Source organism: Malania oleifera, chromosome 6 (assembly GCF_029873635.1).
Source record: "Malania oleifera isolate guangnan ecotype guangnan chromosome 6, ASM2987363v1, whole genome shotgun sequence".
Classification (NCBI taxonomy): domain Eukaryota; kingdom Viridiplantae; phylum Streptophyta; class Magnoliopsida; order Santalales; family Ximeniaceae; genus Malania; species Malania oleifera.
Window position 1 is genome coordinate 48,716,700 of NC_080422.1, and position 25,239 is coordinate 48,741,938.

At 35.1% G+C, this 25,239-nt stretch overlaps 1 protein-coding gene across 14 annotated transcripts in view; it reads right to left on the reverse strand.

The window, feature by feature from the left end:
• Positions 1-1,861: 1,861 nt before the first annotated feature.
• LOC131158225 (uncharacterized) overlaps positions 1,862-25,239 on the reverse strand; it is a 46,312-nt gene continuing 22,934 nt past the window's right edge. For 7 of the 14 annotated variants that reach the window (XM_058112939.1, XM_058112937.1, XM_058112936.1 and 4 more), the window contains 7 exons: positions 19,831-19,965; positions 18,270-18,745; positions 13,624-13,723; positions 13,429-13,488; positions 3,084-3,176; positions 2,862-2,981; positions 1,862-2,775 (listed from right to left, as the gene is read on the reverse strand). In XM_058112939.1, the coding sequence (XP_057968922.1) occupies positions 2,458-2,775; positions 2,862-2,981; positions 3,084-3,176; positions 13,429-13,488; positions 13,624-13,723; positions 18,270-18,745; positions 19,831-19,965 (1,302 nt within the window). In that variant the 3' untranslated portion in view covers positions 1,862-2,457. The remainder of the gene's footprint in view (positions 2,776-2,861; positions 2,982-3,083; positions 3,177-13,428; positions 13,489-13,623; positions 13,724-18,269; positions 18,746-19,830; positions 19,966-25,239) is intronic. The other 7 variants (XM_058112944.1, XM_058112942.1, XM_058112943.1 and 4 more) reach the window with 4 other exon arrangements.

Sequence of the window (25,239 nt, forward strand, 5' to 3'; positions counted from 1 at the left end):
TGAGCAACTAGGGATTGTGTCTCCCTTGGGTGAAGGCCCTAAACCTCTGAATGGTATTTCTGTATTAAGCAGTTGATAGCCAAATTGGAATTTGGCACTTGTTAGCATTTTCATGTTAAGCGGTGGTTGGCCAAGCTATAATTCGACACTTGTTAGTATTTCCACATTATGTTGGGGAAAAAAAATGTGCAAATTCCTACTATTTGAATGTTTTGCATTGTTCACTTTTGATGAACAAATTGTTTTGAATAAAGATTGTGTTCATGTACCTTATGATCACGCATACATGTAAGAAATCATGTGTTATCCTTATTTAATAAAGGGGAGTTAAGAATGTCTACTGAGCTTGTGGTTGCTCATCCTATTCCTTAATGATTTCAGGTTCAAACTGAAGGAGAACTCCACCTGTTAGGTTCTCCAAAATACTACTATGTCAAATACTACTATTTTGACATATATTACTAGTTGGCAAGAAGGCAATAAGAATATTAAGCGTGCATTTAGTTTTCAACCATTATGTACATTGACTAGGGAGTGAGAAAAATATTGTATGAAAAGTACACCCAATGTAAAGAGCTTGTTAATAAAAAACATTTTTAGTTGCTTATGGAATATAAATATATATATATATATATATATATATATATATATTGGCGTATAACTTGGTTTCAAATGATAATTTATAAGACAAATTATTGCCTAAGCCTAGTGACCCCATTAGATTTTAGATAGAGTCACAACCCGTCACGTGCCAAAAATACACTAGGGTCATGACAGCTATGGCGGCCCAAAGTTTTCTGAGGTTGGGAACAATCCAACACACAAAAAGGATTAAATCCTATTGAAATTTATTAGGAGTCTCAGATTGCACATGAATTAGGAAGAGACAAAGGCACATGCTACATTAGGCACAACTACAACAACCATTTCCATCATGGACACGACAACTTTCATCCCTTTTTCAAGCCTTTTCTTCTCCATTTCCTTTTCCAAATGATCCTATTAATCTCATTCAATTCACCAGTGTGCTATTCTAACAATTTAGCGCTCACAATTTTGAAAAATTGCACCAAGATTCTAAAATGCATTTAGTTTACAAAAGATCAATGAGGATTTGAAGCAAGGACCAACGGACAAGAGGTGCTTCAAGGGCCTATAGTTAAGCTTTGCAAACTCTTCAACACAACATTCCTACTTGCACCTCAATCTATTGTAACATTTCTATAGATCAATGAATTTCCTATGCTTAGAATCCAATCGTCTTACATCTTAAGCAATTTAGGATCAAAATATTTGGCCCAATTTTTAACGAGTTTCATAACAAAGATCAGTCATGTCACACAACCCTATATTCCAAATTATCATAACCCTCAACTTTCACATTGTTAATCTAGCAATTCTAACCCCAATCTTCGACTAGTTCCTACGAGCCCATCTTTCTACCAACGCATGTATTACTAAATTAAATATATAATCTTTTTTTAAAATAGCTTCCAAATATTTTGAATCATCTTTCATAGAATCAAAAACCCTATAGAATTTTTGTGGACAATGATCTTCAATTTTGTCTTTTTTTTTTTAATATAATTACCCAAAAAAAAAAAGCATAGTGTTTTCCAATTTCTTACCACTTGCATAGAGAACTCAAAAAACAATAAAGACACTTTTTACAACTCTCTAATACAAATATATATAATTTACAAAATAAAGTAATATTTTGATGATTTTTGAAATTATTTTCGCAACTAAGTATGCAATGGATGCGCGCATGCCATTAATTAAAGATCCACTCTACACTTTTTTTGTCCATCGTTCCTAAAACGATCAATAAATTTAAAATAATTTATTTCTTGCTCATAAGTTTATAGGTCTATATAATTTCCTTATTATTTTGATTGATTGTGCACGTACGCCAGGCAATTGAAGGCTGTGCAATGTTTGGGGGGAGGGTGACCATAGTCATGATGCCACTAACGCGCTGTATCTACAAAACAAACCTCAGTACAAAGCCTCTCCTTGTAGAAGCCAATACTCATTAAATCACTAACGATCAGTACATTGAAGTTCGGCCATCCGTTGATCAAAAGTTTTAGCTCTCAAAAGCCACATGGTCAATGAGACAAAAAATACCCGAATTACCTGCATTTTCCATCATTTTTGAGCAAACCACAATTCAGCGAAAGGGGATGCAACCAATTTGAGTCAGTCTCAGCAACCTAAGACGCAATTCTGGTAGGGAAAATCACTTCCCCATAAATCCACCTTCCCGTATTTGGATACTCACAGGAAAATAACTGTAATCCATTCTTCGGTGTGATGAGTACTGGAAAAAAGACTTGGAGGCAACTTAAAACCAGCACTCAAGGCTATTGACCGGCTGCGCAGCTGAAGCCAAGCTAAAACACTTTGGCATACGAAGTCGGTGCATTCAAAGATAAATGTAGAACGACAGCAGTATCACCTTGAAATGTTGTCAGGCAAAAACAGGTAGCGGAAGTGAGAATCAAATGGAAGAATACCACAGTTGCGAGAACAAAGGAGGCTTTGCCGCCTCTGTGAAATGCATTTTTCAACAAATGCAGCCTGGTCGGGTGGTAAATAATGTGATATCCAAACTGCTAACTTCGCATCATCCACAAAGTTCCTGGCAAAGCAATGTAGCATTTTTGGCACTAGTAACCTCCCTTTGCTGCTTACCCCAACAGAAGCTCGTATGAAATCATGCTGTGCTTCTTGAAGTTCCTTTTTCACATTCTGAGCAGTGTAGATCCTTATCTGCATCACCAAAATACTCATGCATACATCACCAAAACCATGAGAAACAGCTAAGCTCGAAACTAGAGCAAAGATACTAAATCTACCGCAGGACAGGAGTACATTCCGCAGCTAAGAGCAAAAGCCACTAGTGGCTCACATGCATCAATGGCAAACTTCCGTTGTTCCTCAGTTACCTTAAGCTTGTGAAGGGCAAGAAGCAAAGCCTGACAATATGCCAAACTTAAGATATTGACAAGACGCTAAAGTTAAAGAGAAGGAAAATGCAGTAAATCAACTCATACAGCCTCAGAAAAGCAAGCGCATACAATTTGTGGTCTATGGACGGGTGGTTTCATCTTCAGAATAACATATTCAATGGCAGCTGCACTGAAAGAATGCCCCCCTACAGTGTATGCTGCCTGCATCATGGAGAAAAAAGGATATCATAAGAAGATGCTCTTCAATAATGGAAGCCAGTGAGCAATCAATTGATACATAAGTATATAGTCAGCACCCTTCGCAATGTCATACTATAAACCTTATACCCTTATCTAACTTAAACTTTTAGGTTGAGCGCTTAGTGCCAAAAAAAAAAAAGTTCTAGGTTGACTGGCTACTTGATAAGTATCAGAATTACTCCAGAAAGTGTAGAGGCCTGTGCTTGGACCGCACCTTTAAGCCATTATGCTTGCATGTAAGGGGTGTGTATACGATAATATAACCCTCAACAGACTCAAGTTTTAGGTTCAATGGCTCTTCAATACAGAGTAAAGGGATCATTTCAATCTAGCATGAGAAATATTCATGGCACAATTGGGCAAACTACGACCATAATCACAAACTATACATCATTAATGTTGTTTCTCTTCTGCATAAATACGAAGGTCTCTACTAACAAGTAATAACTTGGCATCCACTAGGTGAAGTTAGGAATCAGAATTACAATTGATAGCTCATAATCTCAGTTGACCATGTTTTGGCTTCTACTACTATTGTTTCATTTTTAACAGCATTCACAAAGTGCAATTCTAGCCAAACAACTAGTCAATGAAACAAGCATGGCTTTATTAGAGTTGTATTGCTTCCTTTGGCCCTATTTATAGCCAATGAACAAAAAATCCAGCAAAATTATAGTGCATCCCAATTTATAATAGATAAATAAATAAAACAAAAAATAAGACAAAACTTGAAGGTCCAAATTACCATGAGATCCTTTATTGAAATTGCATTTTCAATGCTCCAGTATCATTTTTAACTGATGACAAGCAAATGGACCTCCTTGACCCCACTTTTACAACTGATGAATATAAGAATGATATTTTTGGGTAGAGTTGGATGCTGACATGATAAATGACAAAAAGAAAAGACAAAGATCCCAAGTTTGAAATGATACAAATCGGCTTTAAAAAAGTGCATCCAAATTTTATGCATAATTCAAGGGGCATCTGAATTCATTATAAGAGAGAGCCAATTCTTTGAAAACATAATGAACCAACTGCTTTATGTGCTTGGTCTAATTAACTGCACTCATTTTGGATGCCAAATATATCAGTACAATTGTGCATTCTAGAGCAAGCACTCAAGCAGTTCAGCCAGCACAGTGGCACACCAACAAAATAGACAATGCAACCGTGCAGATCCTAGAGTTCCCAACTCTGCAGAGCAAATGCTATGCTACTGCTTAGGTAGATTAAATTTTCGTAACTAGGGGTGAGCAAATTTCAGTGAAACCGAACTAAATGAACCAATTCGGTCGGTTCGGTTCAATTTCAATTTTGGTTAAAAATTTGTTTTTGGTTTTCAGTTTGGTTTGGGATATATTTAACTTTGGTTAACCAAATTAACCAAATTATATAATAATTAATAATTAAATATAAATTATATATAATCTCAACCAGTTATCTTTGGGATTTTAAGGTTTCCATTTCCTTTTTGCAGCCTCTACAGCCCTGCCCTCTAGCGCCCAACGAGCCTCCAGGAGCCTCCACTCTCCAGTCAGTCTCTAGTCTCCAAGTTCCGCACTTCGCAATGTGTACTCCGACTTCGTCTTCAGTTGTCTTCATCTCCAGTCGTCTCCACCATTCGACTCAATTGACCAGCATCTCCAGTCATCTCCGTCTAGATCATCTCCACCATTCGACTAGACTAATCGACATAAAGAGTTCGAGTCACCCCGCGGCCCTCACCCTTGGCCCCTTGCCGTCGTTGAAGCCCCCGCCTAGTCACCTAAGTCAATTTGCTCTTGCCATCGTGTTGCCCTTCCCCACGTCTAGTCGCCTAAGTCACCTTGCCCTCACCTTGGCCATCACCTTTCAGGTTGTTACTAAGGCTCTGCTACTCTTATCATATTTTGATCAGTTTATCTTCTAAGAAGTCATTTGAGATTATGATTTATGATGCAGTTTTCAAATTATAATTGTAATCTGGTTCGGTTAAATTCGGTTAATCAAATTAACTGAAAATTCAGTTTGGTCAGATAAGGGTCGATTAATAAGGTTAATTCGGTCTGTTCGGTCATGGTAAATTCTTAACCAATTTTTTTCAGTTAATTCGGTTAATTGACCAAATTACTCGAACCAGCCAAATGTCACCGCTAATTTCAACATTATAAAGCATATACTAAAGTTTCTTTAGCATCTAACTGCATCAAGCATCATATGACTAGCTTGGGGCACATAATGGTGGTATCCACTTTTAGAGGTGTATAACCGTGTGAGGCCTCTAAAAGGTTTTCAAATGAAGTATGCCCCAAATGTTTAAAGTTCACCTCCAATGTTAGAGAAGTAACATTCCAACTACATTCAACTGCCTAATTGAGCACAATAACAATGTGCAAACACAAAATATTTCTTGAAATAGAAAGTGTATCCTTGGGTTTGAACAACACAATGCAGACTATTACATAATAGCAGTAGATGCATGCAGAGGTAGAGGGTGGCAACTGCCCTCAGCCCCTAAATTTAGAGGTATTTAACCTTATTCCCCTTTTAAAAACTGAACTTCAAATATAATTTTTTTTTACTTCAAAAATATGTAATGGCTCTAATGCCCCTCCCTCGAGGCAAAAAAAAAAAAAGAATGAAAATTCATGGTTCCATTGATCATTTCTTCAATATAGTATTGCCCTTCATATCAAGTATAGATGACCTCATTTACAATTCTAGGTGTTAATATGAATACACAAAACATGTCTTTAGGGGTGAGCAAATTTCAGTGAAAACCAAATTACCCAAATTAGCCAAACCAATTCAGTCGATTAGGTTCGATTAAAATATAATTCAATTCGGTTTGGTTTCAATTTTGGTTATCGATTTTTGGTTTGGTTTGGGATATATTTAATTTCACTTAACCAAATTATATAATAATTAATAATTAAATATAAATTATATATAATCTCAACCGGTTATCTTTGGGATTTTAGGATTTCCATTTCCATTTTGCAGCCTCTGCAACTTTTTCGTCAACGCCCAACGAACGTCTAGGAACCTCCACTCTCTAGTCAATCTCCAATCTCTAGGTTTCAAACTTCGCAATGTGTACTCCGACTTCGTCTCCAGTCGTCTCCACCATTCGACTAGACTAATCGGCTTCGAGAGTTTGAGTTGCTTTGCTGGCCCTCGCCCTTGGCCCCTTGTTGTCGCCGAAGCCCCTGCCTAGTCGCCAAAGTCGATTTGCCCTCCTTGCCCTCGCCATGGCCATCGCCTCTCAAGTTGTTAATAAGACTCTGCTACTCTGCCATATTTTGATCAGTTTATCTTTTGAGAATTCATTTGAGATTATGATTTATGATGCAATTTTCAGATTATAATTGTAATCTAGTTCGACTAAATTCGGTTAACCAAATTAATCGAAAATTCAATTCAATCGGATAAGGGTCGGTTAATGAGGTTAATTCGGTCCTTTTGGTTATGGTAAATTCTTAACCAATTTTTTTTTATTAATTCGGTTAATTGACCGAATTACCCAAATTGGCCAAATGCTCACCCCTAATTTCAACATTATAAAGCATATACTAAAGTTTCTTTAGCATCTGCCAAAATATTTTTAAAAAAGCAGAAATATGCTCCCATCATAAAAATAAAAAAAATCAATCAACTAGAGTCCAGTTTTCAAGTCTGACGGTATTCGAAAATAATATTATTTTTAAAATTAAATAAAGGTCATAATTTTATTTTTAATTAAATTTCCTTATTTGTTCTAGTTCTTCCTCTGATTATAAGTTGAGCTATAAATCAATGGTTCAGAGGGGTCCATTTAGTTGTTCTCAGTAACAAGGGTGCCTTTAAGCTTCTCAGGCGCATCAAGAATCAGATGACTAGCTTGGGGCACATAATGGTTGTATCCACTTTTAGAGGTCACGTATAACTGTGTGAGGCCTCTAAAAGGTTTTTAAATGAAGTACGCCCCAAATGTTTAAAGTTCACCTCCAATGTTAGAGAAGTAACATTCCAACTACGTTCAACTGCCTAATTGTGGACAATAACAATGTGCATACACAAAATATTTCTTGAAATAGAAAATGTATCCTTGGGTTTGAACAACACAGTGCAGACTATTACATAATAGCAGTGGATGCATGCAGAGGTAGAGGGTGGCAACTGCCCTCACCCCAAAAATTTAAAGGTATTTAACCTTATTCCCCTTTAAAAAACTGAACTTCAACTATAAAGTTTTTTACTTCAGAAATATGTAATGGTTCTAATGCCCCTCCCTCAAGGGAAAAAAGATGAAGAAAAATTCATGGTTTCATTGACCATTTCTTCAATATAGTATTGCCTTTCATATCAAGTATAGATTACCTCATTTACAATTCTAGGTGTCAACATGAATACACAAAATATGTCTTTAGGAGTGAGCAAATTTCAGTGAAAACTGAATTACCCAAATTAACCAAACCAATTCAGTCAGTTCGATTCAGTTAAAATACAATTTGGTTCAGTTTGGTCTCAATTTTGGTTATCGATTTTCTATTTGGTTTGGGATATATTTAATTTCACTTAACCGAATTAACTGAATTATATAATAATTAATAATTAAATATAAATTATATATAATCTCAACCGATTATCTTTGGGATTTTAGGGTTTCCATTTCCATTTTGCAGCATCTGCGGCTTTGCCCTCCAACACCCAGCGAGCCTCCACTCTCCAATCGGTCTCCAGTCTCCAATTTTTGCACTTCGCAGTGTGCACTCTGACTTCATCACTAGTCGTCTCCATTTCCATTTGTCTCCACCACTCAACTGGACTAATTAGCATCTCCAGTCATCTCCATCTGGATTGTCTCCACCATTCGACTAGACTAATTTTCTCCGAGAATCCCAGATTGAGGCTTCGAGGGTTCAAGTCGCCTCATGGCACTCACCCTTGGCCCCTTGCCATCGTCGAAGCCCCCGCATAGTTGCTTGAGTCGATATGCCCTTGTCGTCCGATCGCCCTAGCCCTTGCCTAAATGCCTAAGTCACCTCTCCCTCACCGTGGCCATCGCCTCTCAGGTTGTTACTAAGGCTCTACTACTCTGCCATATTTTGATCAGTTTATCTTCTGATTAGTCATTTGAGATTATGATTCGTGATGCAGTTTTGAGATATAATTGTAATCTGGTTCGTTTAAATTCAGTTAACCAAATTAACCTAAAATTCAATTTGGTCAGGTAAGGGTCGGTTAATAAGGTAAATTCGGTAGATTCGGTTATGGTAAATTCTTAACCAATTTTTTTCAGTTAGTTCAGTTAATTGACTGAATTACACTAATCGGCCGAATGCTCACCCCTATGTCTTCATTTTTAACTATTTGGTTCATCTGCATAAACTTTAGTATTTCTAATTCTCTAAAAGGTCTTATGGGACCCAAACAAATAAAAAAGAAACAATTGCTCCTGTTTAAAGGAATGGTTGGCTATGAACATATGGGCTTGAAGTTTAAAATTCATCCAAAATTTAATCATGAAAATCTTGATTATTTAAATTTAACTTTTGGAAATCTTTATTAAAATTTTTTAAAACAAAGCAATGAAACTCCAAAAATATACACTATTTTAGAAATTACATGGAAAATTTGAGTTTAAACATATAGCTAAAAATTTTAAAAACTGACTTGAACAAATCCAAATTAAATTGTATATTTGTTTAAAATTAGAATCTATAAAGTAGTACCTTCAAATAATATTAAAAAATTTTGAAACATGAAATTTCATTTTTTTTTTTTTTAAATAATAGAAAATTTTATAAAGTTCTTGGATTGCTTCTTCTAAATGGACAGATTTAATATGGACTGCATAATAACAAAACAAAGATTACTTGATAAATTGATCAAAAGTGAAGTCTAACAAAATGATACTTGTACCAAGTGTAATAACCCAAAAATAATAAAAAAAAAGTATAGAATAATAATAATGGTCATTTAGTTAGTATCAAAATGAAAGTGTTTCTCTGTTAGGATCTTTTATTCCATGTTTGATGCAAAAGAAAGACCTTATCTAAGCGAGTGCTCAGAGACCATTGCGGCTCAATCGCTCCCTGGAGGTCGGCCTGGTCAATATAGATTTTCATAGGATAAAATAGGGTAGACACTATTTGTATATGTAAATAAGTACATAAAATAATGTTTTGACTGATATAATTTGTAGAAATATATGATAAAATAATAATAATATAGGTATCCTATACAGACCCACAACATGAGTCCCGAAGCCATGTGGGGGTCCACATGAGTCTTGAAACTGTGTAGGACTCATAAAACCGTATGAAAACTATTGGAATTACGTAGGACCCAATTGGGTTTCAAAGTTGTGTGGGGCCCACATGAATTTTCAAAATTCGAATTTAGTTCTTTCTTTTCAAAAAAAAAATACTAAAACGTAACTTAAAAGTAATAACAATGATTTAAAAATAATAATAATAAATAAATAAAATTTAATTAATTAATTAAGTAAATTAATTAAAAATTAATTAAATGGGAGTGTTGGCAAGCACTCCCATTTCCCCCGCATGATCCTCATCCCCATCCCATACTCAACCCATACCTAACTCATCCCATGTCCATTCTTTAATTTTAAAAAAATTATAATTTCACCCCTCTCCCCAAACTTTTACAAATTTCATTTCTTCTCCAAAATTTTCCTATAAATAGGAAGCTCTCAACCTCCATTTTTCACAAAAATTTTCCAAGGAAGAGAAGGATTAGTGAGTGAAAGAATTAGTAATGGAGGGAGAATTTTGGTTATAATTAAATTCTCACTCACCCACTCTTTCCAATCTCATTTCTTCGAGATAGTCATTGTATTCGTAGCACAAAGTAAAAGAAGAGGAAAGTAAATTTGATTATGTTAGATTTTTTATTTAAAATTTATACCCGAGTTTTCTTTTGTAAGTAAATTTCGATTATATTAGTTAGTTTTATAAATTCCCCTAAGTTTATTTTTACGCATATTTAATTATATCAATTTTATTTTTAATATACGTGCATTTATTTTTGGGTTAAGAAATGTTTTAATCCACTCGGGTAATTTTCAGCATTTCTTTCTATTCAAAAATAAATAAATAAATATTTTTAACACAAAAATTGTGTGGCATGAGTTTATTTTTACGTTGCATGTTTCATGAAAATATGAGTAAAGATGAGATTTTCACGATATTATTTTAAATTACATAAATTATAATAAGATGATTTTAAAACCCCTTATGACAACGAAAGTTCAAAGTCTCAGATGCTCGGTACCGCAGATTAAAATTTAAACGGATCAGAGTGCACCCACACTGTTTACAAAGTGGTTATATGTTAGTGGATTTCTCCTGAATGCACACCTGGTTCCAGACAAGGATTTAATAAGGAAAATCTCACTTGATGTACATACGTTGATTTAGTTTGGTCGACCAGCCAACTAAGTCCAGTCTTCGAACCGCACAACCCAATCATGGGGGTAAACATGACTTACGGCTAACAGACTTAAGGGTGGTTTTTACAATATATGTTTATACATATCTAATTACGTGTACAAAGTTATTGATGATTTGAAGGAAAAGTATATGTTTATATGAAAATGACCATTCTTGTGCCTAAATGACGATCTAAAGGAAACATATAAGGAAAAGTATATATATGAATATAATTAAATATTTTTACAGTTTTAAAATTAAAAGTTTAATTTAATAGTCACAGTATATGGTTATTAAATTTTACTGTTATAGTTGATGGTAGAAGTTTTATGTAGAAATTTTTTTATTTACATTTATTATAGAAGCAATTTTGAAGTTATAGTATTAAATATTGTTTTTACGAAATTTTTAAAAGCTCATTTTGGGCACACACTAATAATAATCTTATTTACTTACTGAGCATCATCTCACCCCAATCATATTTTACATTTCAGATGACTTTGAAGGGCATATCGGAAATCAGGCATAGCAAGCATGCGGGTAGGGATAGAAAAATAAGGATTTATTAGAAATATTAGTATGATGCCAGATGATTATCTATTGTGCAGTTTTTTCTTTTTTTTAAAAATAAATTATTGTAATACGGTTAATTAGCGCTCTGATTTAATAATAATTAAGTTTATTTACTTCCGCTGTAAATCAATGGTAAAAAGTAAATATCCCAGATCCTTCGGGGTTGGGGTATTATACCAAGTCCCCCAAAAATTAAGTATAATGAAAAATCAATGTCATTTTGGATCCTAGGGATCAAGCACACGGAATGCTCATGCAAGTAGATACTAAACAATCTATAAAATAATTAAATTTTTTAACATTACAACTTACAAATGTGAGTACTTTAGATAGCTAAATTAGCAAGTGGATAGTTTTAGATGTTAAATTTATACATTTTATCCCTATCTCCTTTTTATAGAAAATATTTACAAAAGTAAAAGTTGGCGAAATGCAAATATTAAGGTGGATGAAAGGTATAACATTAAAGAATAGATTAAGGAATGAACATATTCGTAATAAGTTAGGCATAGCAAAGGTAGAAGATAAGATAAGGGAAGGGTAGTTAGGATGGTTAGGGAATTTGAAACGTAGGCCAAGCAAATGCATAGTGAGTAGGAGGAGCAAGCTAGTTATTGTTCATGATAATAGAAGGGGTAAGGATAGACCTAAAATAATATGAAATGATATAGTGTGAAAGGATTAAATAGCTCTTAAGACAAACGAGAGAACTGCCCTCGATTGCGTGAATTGGCGGAAAAAGATTCAAGTAACCAATCCCACCTAATTGAACTTAAGGCTTATTATTTTTGTTTCCTCCTTATTGAAAAAAAAGCGGGGGGGGAGAAGAGGCCGGCATTTTATAGTATCTCTACACATGGAAAGGAAATTACCCATTTGGGCATCCACCATCCCTATGATATCCCGATAACAAAAATTAATAGAATAATTAAGCTAATGGCAATATAGGAAAACACAACATATTCCATAACTAGCCCATAACTACATACAACTTCACATGTGTGTATATATATCATGACTAACCCATTACTACCTATAACTCTTTCTTTGTTAAGTCCATTTCTTATTCACCCTAAAATATTCATATAAAAATATTAGCAAAACAGTAAGGTTGATGGCAATACAGATAAATGCAACAAATCCCATCACTACCTATATTCCCCATTTCCCACCATTAGTCAAGAAGTTTAAAAAAAAAAAGGGGGCCAAGTCATGCTTCAAGAATCCAATTTAAATAAGTAATATTGTACTTAGGTACAGAAATGATCCCCTCTTTTAATGTTTCTCTTCCTTCTCTGCTTTAAAGACATTTAACTCAGCTAATGTCATCAAAACACAGCACAAGTATTATTGAGATTCCATAGATCATAAGATCCACATAACTTCTTTTAGCTTCCCTTCTATTTACTTTACAACAACAACAATAACAAGCTGTAAGTCCCACTAGGTAGGGTTAGTTACATGAATATTTTTTCGCCAATTCACCTGATTGAGAGTCTTTTCTTCTATTAGATTAAGGGCTATTAAATGTTTTCTCACTACCTCATTCCATGTTATTTTAGGCCTAACCCTACCCTTTTTCATACCAGAAACAATATCTAACTCACTCCTCCTCACAGGTGCTCTACTAAGCCTGCGTTTCAAATGCCCAAACCATCTAAACTGCCCTACCCTCATCTTGTTTTCAATCGGTTCGATGCCTAAATTATTGCCTATATGCTTGTTCCTTACTTTATCTTTTAATGTTAAACCACTCTTCTATTTACTATGTTACACTTAATTCTAACTCTTTTATTTTTCGTCAAAGTAACTTCCTTCTATTTAGAATTTTATATAGAAAATATCCAATCTTTCATTAAATATTCCTAAAATGACCAATTTAATTTTATTCAAGTATAAGAAGACATAGTATGATTGAGCACACATGATGTGCCAGTAAAAAAGAACTATAATCAATTTTATAAATAAAAAAAAGTAAATGAAAACATATTATGCAAGGGTCATGTGTGCTACATGGCTAGTTTTGAGAAAAAAGACAATTTGAAAGAAAGATATAAAGGAGAGACAAAAAGCCCTTAATTTTCTAGTTTATATATAGTATAGATTAGATTTGTGCCTTTTGAACCAATGTTGACCATGCCTGAACTTCTTAGTCTAAAACATGTGCCCCACTAATGAGCGACAAAATAGAAGAGCATGAAGCATTTGCACAAGAATCAAACCTTTTGCATCAAAGAAAAAAGCTTCAAGTCACTTCGTGGGACTCCGTATGCCAAGTAAGCCTGGCCACAAGTTAGAAATTGAAAAGCAATTAAATAAACTCCAACTCCAAACATGCTAAATGTGGTTTGTGAAATTGACTCCAATGTTCAAAAAGAATATTGGAAGTAGCATACAACAAAAATTAAAGAACCCACATGCATTATAAGCGCATTATACAAGTTTATCCAGAAAGCCAGCTTCTCATTGCAGTTTAAGTGGATGGGGTTCACTCTTGCTAGTTGCTCAACAAGTAATCTGTTTTGCCAAAAAAAACAAAAAGGACCAAAACAGCATAAATCAGCTCTAGATCCACAATACACCTTTATTAAGTATGCACTTCAAGACATTAAAGTCACAAGGCCATAAACATGCCCAACAGAAAAATATAACATTTTACTCTGCCCAGCTGTGCTTAATTATACTAAAAACTCAGGCTAGAAAGGAATACAAGACACATTCAGACCGGAAATTCAACATCATATGTTCAGCTTCAGATATTGACATGTTTGGGATTTATTTGGGAAAACATAATAGTTCTGGTTCCAATCCTGCTGATGAATAGGAGTTGTTGGGGAAGTCCAGAAATTATGAGGATGCTCAGGATCTCAAATATAAGATTGGGTTAAAATTAGTTTTCTATGGTGCTCAGGAAATTCTGCTTGGCAATGTAGGGGAAACTAATGCTAGAAAGAAGAATTTGTAGTCATAATTTAAAGAATTCATAACCATGACGAACAAAGTTCCAAAGGGGGGTGCCTGAATAAGCATCTTTAATTTTATATTATTTTATTTTAAGTAGTTTCTTTTTATTTTTTCTAGAGGATTTCTTGTTCGTGCCTAGACCATATTCTCTCTTAAAAGTCCTTCTCTTGCTATCATAAAATGGAGAGAAAGAAATCAGCTCCTTGGTGTACCTAAAAAATTGATAGACTTTGTTGAGGATGGGGGAAGGTGAGATTTCTGATGCAATGGGGCAAACAAATAATCAACTCACTTTTTGTCATCAACTATAAAATAATTATATAATTAAAAGGGTGGGATGAGACATATCCGGGGTTCAAAACTTACAAATTAAAATATATATATTTAGTATATTGGATGAAAGGAAGGGAAGCAACATCTTGCTGACTATTCAAGTATCATAGAGGAGAACCACCTATGTGAACAAAGACAAACGAAGTGATTTGATGAAACAGTTTCATGGGGAGAATGGGGTCAAACACAATACAGCATAAGGGATAAAACTTTCGTTAGAAGAGAATGTGTCATTTTAGTAATTAGGTTGTGTTAATGGGGATATTTTTGTCCTAAAGACCTTATTAATATTATTGATATATAAGAGAGCAGAACTGGAGCTGTACGTAGACTCCAGGAAACTGCTGCACACTTCTTTCCTCTCTTTTTCTCTTCTTCTCTTCTTATCTTCTCTCCTGCTCTTCTTCTCTCCTCCATCTCTAACTCTACAACATGGTATTAGAGCATTGACCTCCTTCAAATCTGATTCATCTGAATTGGTTTTGATACTCTGTTTTTCGTTTTTTCCTTATCCACCCCTAATCAGTCCTCAAATCTGATTTTATGGTTGGTTTGAGAGTTGTTTAAGGACACCTCCCTATGGGTTAGGTTGTACAGCATCCTTGGCAGGAAGTTGTGTGTTTTCATGGTGATTTGCTGACGTGTTACACACCGTTCCTTGCAGCTGCTGTTCCTTTGTAACTCTGTGGTTTGCTGATGATGCTGTTTTGACAATGTGTATTCGTGATTGATTGCTTGCAATCTTGACAGATTGCTGGTTGCTGGTTGGTTTCTATTGGTGTTCAAATATTTATTTCTTGTTCTTTTCTGCATCCATTTCCAGTTGCCGCCAGCTGTAATGCCTGAAGCTGCTGCCAGGTTGTTTATTAAATGCCTGCAGTACTTTCCTGTCATCTGCCATGTTCTTGGTGGTTAAGTAATTTCTCCTAGGATACTGTAAGCACAGTTCTGCAGTCATATTTGCCTATTGAAGTTCTGGATTTTGGAGTGTTGTAAGTTACTGGTTTTTTTTTTTTATTTGAAGTCCAGAAAGTGCTGTTTGTGTTAGTGTGTGCTGCCTGACTATTCAAGCTCCTTCCCGTGATAAGTCAGCCATGGATACTACCTCTAACTGCAGTAGGGAAAGTTTTGGAGGGCGAGGACGAGGTTAGGAATTTGGATTGTGGTAATGGCAGCAGTTGTCTAATACAGTGAGGAGTTCATCCTGGCAATTCTTGCATTTGCACACATTGTGGCAAGGAAAATCATACCATTAAACTCTGTTGGCATCTCCTTGGGAAACTAGATTGGGCCAATAAGTCTCTTGCGAAAGGCGATTCTACTATTGGCGCTTTAATTGCAGCTAGCCACTCCACTGGGGAGTTGAGTACATCATCCAATGTGTACCGAGAGAAGTTTAACAATATCTTTGTATGGTTCAACAATTCCAAATGCAGTCTTTCACATATAGTGCTGTGGCCCACTCAGGAACAAACGGGCTTCTTGCCTCTTCATCCTCACCTTGGATTATAGATTTTGGTGTATCGTTTCAAATGACAGTTAGTCCTAATTTGTTTGAGCCCTTGAAGTCCACTACTTTACACTCTAAGGTTACTCTTGGTAATGGTTCAGTTACACCAATTTCTAATTTTGGCAATGATCTCCCAATTCCTTCTATTCCTCTTCCATCTGCGTTAAATTTCCCTTGGACCTGCTATCAATTAGTCAATTAACCAAGTCTCGTAATTGTTTTATGACCTTCTTTCCTTCTCATTGTCCTATTGAGGATCTCCAGACAAAGAAGAGGATTGGTGGAAGGCTTGAGAAGGATGGCATATACTATTTCGATGGTGATCATGGTGGATCCAATTCTTGACATACAGCTTCTTCAATTTCTACTCATGGTGTTTCTCTTGATCAATAACATTCTCTTTTGGGTCATCCATCCCTTCAAAAAACTACACGAATTTTTTCCTATATTCAAGTCCATTTCTCATTTTAAGTGTTCAGCGTGTCAGTTGGGAAAGCATATTAGGACATATTTTCGGCTAGAGTCGAGTCTCATAGTAAAACATTGTTTTCTCATATTCATTCAGATATTTTTGGCTGCATTTTGGGCTTATTCTTTTGGGGATCTTTAAGGGTATTTGCGGTCTAATATCCAAAGAGCTTGGAAAGCAGCATTGATGTAAATACTTTGTTCTTTTTCACTTTTGTTTTTGCTGCGGAGGAGGATGGCTTGTCCTCTTTTCCATCTTAATTATTTTCTTTTCTTGCATTAATGAAGTTTTTGTTATCTAAAAAACAATAATAATTGTCTTTAAAACAAGGAGTCAAGAATGGAATCACGAGTATTGCCTTTGAGAGGAGGAATCGCCATTCCATTGAATGGGGGAACACCATTCCTACAAGAATGTGATTCCACCCTCATTTCCGCAAACCAAACGTGGGAATAGGAATCAAGGTCAAATTTTCAATTCTATTCCAGCCCTGATTCCAAAACCAAATGGGGGGTAATAGTAAACAAACATAAATCACTAGCCCTTGTAGGTACGTGGATAAAAGCCATAGATACAACTGGTCAAACTACTCCAAAGGCTCTCCAGTATTGTTAAATCTCATGGCGTCATTGGCCAAGAGGAGCTAATTGTTGAAGAAGAGGAGAGGAATGTGAAGAAGCTTCATGAGCTTGTGTCAAAACCAAAGCTGCAACTAGTTGTATTAGCAACAGGATCAGAAGGTATAAAGGACATTCCAAAATTGAGGTATAAGCTCAAAGAATCCATAGAGGAACTTGAGAAGGTCGAAATTGCAGACATTAAGCCATCCAGGATGGGTAAATCCATTGGTTCAAGGCTAAAGACGTGATGATACTGCATATGTAGAAGTTCTCATTCCCAATAAGCTTGTCTTCAACTCTATCCACTTTAGTTCATACTTATTTTTAAAATTTGCTGATAATATCATTCATTTCTAATTTTTATGATTCATTAGTCATCATTTTTTCAAATGTTCTGAATTCAAGATCAATTTTTTCCCAACCATGGAGAATGATGGGGAACGTCAAGAGGTCACGTATGAGCATGTGTAAGACGTTTGGAGACCATTGTTTGTACCACATGTGTAGGCATAATTTTGGATGATTGGATGTAATTATGTAATTTTCAGCATTTAAGAATTTTCAATTAGGTGTCATTTATTAGGGCTTTTGTTTCCCAATTATGCTTCCTTATTTAGGGATTTGTTATTATTTCATAAACGATTTTTCCTTATTTAGATTAGGAGAAACCCTATAAATATAAAGGCTTGGTGTGTAGCCATGAGGTATATTAGAATATTGAACATCTGAGCCCTAATTCTGTTTTTTCTTCATTTTTATTCTCCCTTTACTTTATTGTTTAATTTCCCTATTAGTTTCCTTCATTTTCCTGCATCCCACTTGTATCAATCAGTCCAGCATCAGCAAGTCACAGAATAAATTCTTTTCACTGTCATGCTATAAGCTTTTAGAGCAATGCCTCAAGTATTGGTATTTCTAATATGGCCCCCACTAATTATAAACATTTTTTAAGCATGCCTTTATAAATAAGATGAAAAAAAAATGCTCAATAATACAAAACATGCAACCAAAGAAACCCAATACCTGATCTCATCCCAAACCCAGATGAATTGGGAAATTAAATCCCATGTCTGACCCAGCCCTGGTCAAGCCCACACCAACAGGGGCAGGCAACCCAGTCAAACTATTGCTAGAAGAATTTAACCAGAGGACTAGATATAATCATACCTGAATCTTCGTAATGCTCCCGCGGCATATTCTAGTTGCTTCTTCCCAACTGACATCCATGAAACTTCAGTTGATAACTTGTAGCTCCCAATATCGGCCCAACTTAATTTTCCACGCACTCTATAGGGATCACATGCATTTTCTGTAGCCAAAACCGCAAAGTTACACTGTAAATCAATTTGTGGGCTCTGCGTCCAGGAGGAAACAATTGAGCGTTCAGATTGCGACCATAACGACAAGTTGGATAGATGTCCACGTGGAGACAAAGATGAGCAACGGCTCTCTGATACCGATGATTTGGATGATATAGCAGAATCAGCTAAAGACATGAAAATATTTTTCATGCATCGCACCATCTCTTCCGATAGTTGATTAGGAAGATCCCAAAGGCCCTTAGGCAGCAACCATTTAGAAAGCTTACCCACTTCCATGGATGTTTTCTTCTCATCAAAATGTGCTGCCAAGTCCCCAGCATTCTGTTTCAAGCATAAAATGTTAAATTCAACTGCTTAATTCCGCACAGGCTTCATGTCTATGCACTCTTCCTGTAGGCATGCATTTATATGCAGCACACAAAACAAATAAAATTCCTACTTTCATAAAATATTGCACCAGATTGTGCAATAATTGAAAATGATTCATATAGGCGGGTCATCCGTACCAACCAGGCTTGAGTTTTGTCATTCACACAAAACCATGGATGAATATGAATTCAGCAACATCATAAATTTTCGAAGAGCTTTCCTATTAAATATGGGCATAAAAATAAAGCCAAATGACTCCCATATTTATTCATTTTTTTTATTTTATTAAAAATAAATTAAATTTATTATCAACCCTTACAATCTTAATAATTCTTGATGTTATACAAAGATCATTATACGTATCAACATGTTTGCATATCCAGTTCCGTCCAGTTAACTCTGGCATGATACGTAATAGTATCCACCAGTTGTCCCTGGCATCATATTTTTGCAATTCTCCACATCACTTGAACTTGAAAATTAAAAAACTCAATGTAATATTTGTTGAGGAATGACCACTACATCTCCACATACACAGACTAATTTGCAGATGGACTCATCATTCACCATAACAAATCAAAATTCAATTTTCACAAGAAGCAGCTACCAATATATGCATTAAATTATTCATAACTGACAAAGAACACCCTCAACAATATAAAAAAAGTAATGAACTAGAAAGATGAGAAATAGAAGCTATAACGAATTTTATGCCGTACAATACAGAAATTCACGTGTGTTAAAGTTTCAACTTTAGATGGTTGAATTAACAAATTAAATTTGGGCATACCACAAAATTTGGGTTTAACCAATCCAACAAGACTCAAAGAGGGAACAGGAGAGAGAGAGACCTCTATCATTGAGTTTTTCCGTACAATACAAAAATTCAAATGTATTTAAGTTTCAACTTTAGATAAGAGAATGCCAATTTCAACCATAATCAACAAACTAAATTTGGGCATACCACAAAATCTGGGTTTAAACAATCCAACAAGACTCAAAGAGGGAAGAGGAGAGAGAGAGAAAGAGAGAGAGACCTCTATCATTGAGTACATAGTAGATGATTTGCTACTGCCTTCAGATATTTGATCTCTTAGCTCCTGACAGAAGTTAACTTCAGAGGTTGAATGAGCACCAGAAATCAAATGCTTTAGACACTTCAAAGAAGAATTCTGGATATGATAAGAGCACAATTATATTTACAATAACACAACAGCAAACTTGAGAAATTCAATATGCTATTGCTCCTCAATAACTTGGTAGCCAGCTAGCCTGATTTCACAAGCATTATATGGTCTCATGAAACATATGGTCAAAACACTATACAAGCATTGCATCACACATTCCAGATTTTCTATTTACAAAATCTAAAAGACAAAAAGCATTTCATATAAGCATTGGATCACTAAAATGGTACCCCCTGATACATGAGTAGTATGCAAATTCAAGTAGGCTTTTCCCAACACTTTTTTCACTCAAATACTATAAAAGAAATATGGCATTAGTCAAACAAAATGTTAAATTATTTTAAAATAATATACTTTAAATATAATATAGAGAGAAAAAATAAAGAATCTGCATGCCTTGTTATATTCAAAACTCAAATTACTGCTTTCTGCAAATAAAGAAAAACAGAGAAAATAGTTTAAGAAGCGAAAAACACTACTGTTCATTTCTTCAAACCACAAGTTCAGAAACAGGAAAATTTTTGCACTTTGCAGGTTGTGTTTTGATTCATGCCGCTTAAGAATATTAAGCCAACTCAAACATCAACAATGTTTTGACAAAGTGTACAGTTGCTTCAAAACCCTTATGGGCCACTCTTTTCTTTGACAATTGGCACCCCTCAGTCCTCTGTGTCAGGATATGGCACCTAGCAATCCAATGGCTTGGGTATTTCTATGGAAGCGGAAATCTACTGCTTGATACAAAGGACAGTGGGGTGGTCCAAGAAGAATGACCTGTAGAGTGGATGAAGTTAGAAACAATTTGCAATTTCAACCCAAAGATTCAGTTACATGGACTCTTTAACTCCTTCTGGATCTTTCTTCTTTACCACTGCCTGGGACAAAAGCTCCTAATGTCCGTTGGCACTCAGTTATTTGGTTCAAATTCTGTATTCCTATACATTCTTTTGTGGGCTTGATGGACAGACTTCAATCCTAGAAAAGAACAGAAAATTCTATGTCACTTTTTGCTGCTCTCACTGGGAAACCAGAGACCATCTCTTTTTTGACTATGCAGCCACTGGCACCATATTTCATATTGTCAATCTGGTCCTTAATGTTCTGTCTTTCCGGATCCTGGCTGGAGGTTACTGAATGGCTTCATCCCTTGGAAAGAGCATTCAAACTTCTCTGTGTAACCTCTACTGGCTGCCACAATATACCGTATCTGAAGAGCAAGAAATAAATCTTTCTTCCAGAAATCCCCTATCCAGAATGATACGCCAACAACATCAAGAAAACAACCCTTATATCCCACTAGGTGGGTCAGCTACATGAATCCTTTACCAATTTACTCAATCATGAGCAATATCCTCCGACAATTTAAGGGCTGTTAAATCCTTACTATCTCATTCCAAGTTAGTTTAGGTCAATTCCAGCGCCATTAACAATAACTCACTATTCCCCACTGATGCACTATTTGGCCTACGTTGCAAATGTTTAAACCATCTACGCCGCCCCTCCCTTATCTTCTACAAGTGCAATTCCTTACTGCAAATATGCTCATTCCTTAATTTATATTTTAATGTTATACTACTTATCTACCTTAGCATTCTCATTTCAGCCACCTACTTTTTGGATATGTTGTTTCTCATCTGCTTAACGTTCAGATTCATATAGCATAGCTGACCATATAGCCGCCCTATAAAACTTTTCTTTTAATTTTAAGGGTATTCTAGGATCATATTAAATGCCCAAAGCACTTCTCGATTTTAACCATCCTAGTATAACTCTATGCATAACACCTTCTTTGATTTCCCCTTCAACTTGCATGATAGATCCAAGGTATACAAATCCAGTAGCGCTATTAATTTCTTGACCATCAAGTTCAATCTTCTCTCCAATATTCCTCTTACCATGACTAAAATTACATTTCATATGTTCTGTCTTATTTCTACTTATCCTAAAATTGCAGCATTCTAAAGCTTCTCTTCATAATTCTAACTTTGATTCTAATCCACCTCTGGTTTCATCAATCAAGATAGTACCATTTGTAACAGCACAAACCATTGAATCTCATTTTGGACACTCCTATTATGTTCATCTAGCACTAACTCAAAAAGATAAGGGCTCAAAGCACATCCTTGATGTACACCTATTATGATTGGAAATTCCCTAGACTCTCCACCTATAGTCCTAATGCTAGTCATTATTCTATTGTATATATCCTTAATGGCATCAATATGCCTACTACATACTCAAGATAAGGGCTCAAAGAACATCCTTGATGTACACCTATTATGATTGGAAATTCCCTAGACTCTCCACTTATAGTCCTAATGCTAGTCGTTATTCTATTGTATATATCCTTACTGACATCAGCATACCTACTACATACTCTCTTGTTTTTGCTAAAACCCACCGTACACCTTCTCTACGTACCCTATCATAGGCTAGCTTCTATAGTGGATCTCCCTAGCATAAAACCGAATTGATTTTATGAGACCCTCCGTTGTAAACTCAATCTTTGTTTCATTACCCTTTCCTACAACTTCATTATATGACTCTTAAGTTTAATTCCATGATAGTTATTACAATGTTGAATATCTCCTTTATTTTTGTGTATAGGTATTAAAGTTATTTTCCTCCATTTGTCTGGCTTTTTCGTAGTTTTTATAGTTGTGTTAAATATTAGTTAACCATATAAAGGAAATGGGAAAATTGATACAAGAAAGGTACATCAATAAGTAGGGCTTAAACAACACCCAGTTATAAGATATAGGCATCGATGGTCATCATAAACCTAGTGCAATAACATAATTACGTAAGCTTGCAGCCAATGAATCCATTATCACCTAGGCATTTCCAAATTTCAATTGGGATGTCATCTGGTCCTGTAGCTTCTCCATTTTCATCTTTTTTTTAATGCAAATAGAACTTCATCTTCATTAACTCTAATTTTGTGATAAAATCACAAATTTATAGCTTTTTCCTCATTTGTCCATTCTAAGTGTAAGCAATAAATCTTCTACTTAGCTTTCATTAATAGCTTATTAAAGTAACTTTGTCATCTTTCTTTTTATGTCTTCTTCTTTAACCAAAACATTATCATCCTCATTTTTTAACATTTTACATTTCCCTAAGTCTTTGCTCTTTCTTTCTTGATAGATCTAGCAAGTTTAAATATGTCTCTTTCCCCTTCTTTTGTATCTAATCTAGCATATAAATTATTATACGCTCTATGTTTAGCTTCACTAGCAGCATTTTTTTGCCTCTTTATACTCTTCAAAATTTTCCATGCTTCTATATTTTTGCCACGTTTTAAATTATTTGATCTTCACGGCTTTTGGACATTGAGATCCAACCACCAACTTTCTTTACTAGCAAAGAAACTTTCTCTAGATTCCCCTAAAATCTCTTTTCTTATCATTTTAATAAAGCTAGCAATCCTACTTCAAAGAGTGTTGACATCTACACTATACCCAATTATCCAATCACCCTCTTTGATCATTTTATTTAAAATTTTATTATATTTTCTCCCTTTAGGTTCCACCACCTAGTTCTCTAGCATTGGTTTAAGTTATTCTCTCTCTTTTTTTTTTTAATGCATATATCTGACACTAGAATTCTATGTTGTATGGTCAAACTATCACCTAGGATAACTTTACAATGCTCACATGATAAATGACTTACCCTCCTAGATAAGAAAAAACATATTTGGCTTTTATTTTGTCCACTCTCAAAGATTGTTAAGTGCTCTTCCCTCTTCTTAAAGCATGTATTCATTGTAATAAGATCATATGACATGGAAGTTTAAGATCATATCACCATATACTCATTTTATCTCCATAACAATGTCCTTCATGTATCTTCTCATAACCTTTATTTTCCTTTCCAATGTGTCCACTCAAATTGGCTCCTACGAATATTTTCTCAGTCCCTGATATTCCATGTATAATACTACCCATGTTTTGAAGTTTTCTCCCAAGCCAATATGAGGAGCATAAGGACTAATGACATTTATTGTCTCTTGACATAAGACCATCTTGACTTTTACGGTTCTATCCCCTACTCTTTTAACATCTACAATACCATCTTTTAGGTCTTTGTATACAATAATTCTTACCACATTCCGATGTTTTTCTTTTCAAATATACCAAAGTTTGAATATGATTTCCCAACATCTCTAGCTTTCCCCTACTCACTTAATTTCTTGAAGGCAGATTACGTTAATTTTTCTTCTAATCATTGTGTCAATTATCTCCATACTTTTACCCAAAAGTGCCCCTATATTCCATGTTGCTATTCTAACCCTAGTCTCCTAAACTAACTTCTTTACCTGCCCACATCTAGAATGCTGCAGGAACCCTCACATATTTGACACCATATCCAAGCACTAAAATGGCAAGTCCTATCAGGTCGATAACCTAGCCCACCTCGCCCATTTCTTGCTACATCCAGCTCGTATAAGTGCAACACATCACTCATAGGGAGCACTAACACATAATCGGTAACTATTCATTTCATAGAGATCTAACTAGTTTTATGCTAGCAATCAGCTACCTAGCGCAACCCGCCTCCTTTAACAAGCTTCAAACTGACCATGTGTAAAAACATTTAGGAAATTGAGAGCATCACGGCATGGTAAAGACTCTAATTGTGTTCTCTTTGATGTTAAAGGAAAATGCTCAGAAGTACAAAAGTCTTGGTTCCTTTCAAATTCTGATTGCAATGGCTAAAAATAATAGTGGTCACACCTAACAAAAAATATGAATCTTGATACCTAGTAAACAAGTTAAAATCTGGATATGTTTCTGATAAATTTAAGTAATTTTGGGGATTTATCACATGTGCCGCCATCTTTGATAGAAGGATTGGAGAGGCTTTCCATTTTTGAGAATGATGGAATGGATATAGATCAGTAATGTAGCAATGTAATTCTGCTTACTCCTGTGGAGGGGATTACTGGAAGGATCTGGAATCTCAGCAAATAACGGATAGAATGGGCTTGCAGCTGTCTGATTCTGGAGGGGAAAAAAAATCTGACTTGGTGGTAAAAGTAAAGTGAAGAAGGGCCAAAGAGAAATAGCAAATCTTTTAAGTGCTTGGTGAACTACGATGGAAGGGGTTTTCCTGGTTAATTCTGTTAGATATTTTATCTTCTCTCTCTTTCATTTTTTTTTTTTTTAATTTTTAGGACTTCCTGTCCTCACCTAGGTTGTAATCTATATTTCTTTCTTTCTTATCACATCTTCTTTTCTTATCCAAAAAAATTTTAAA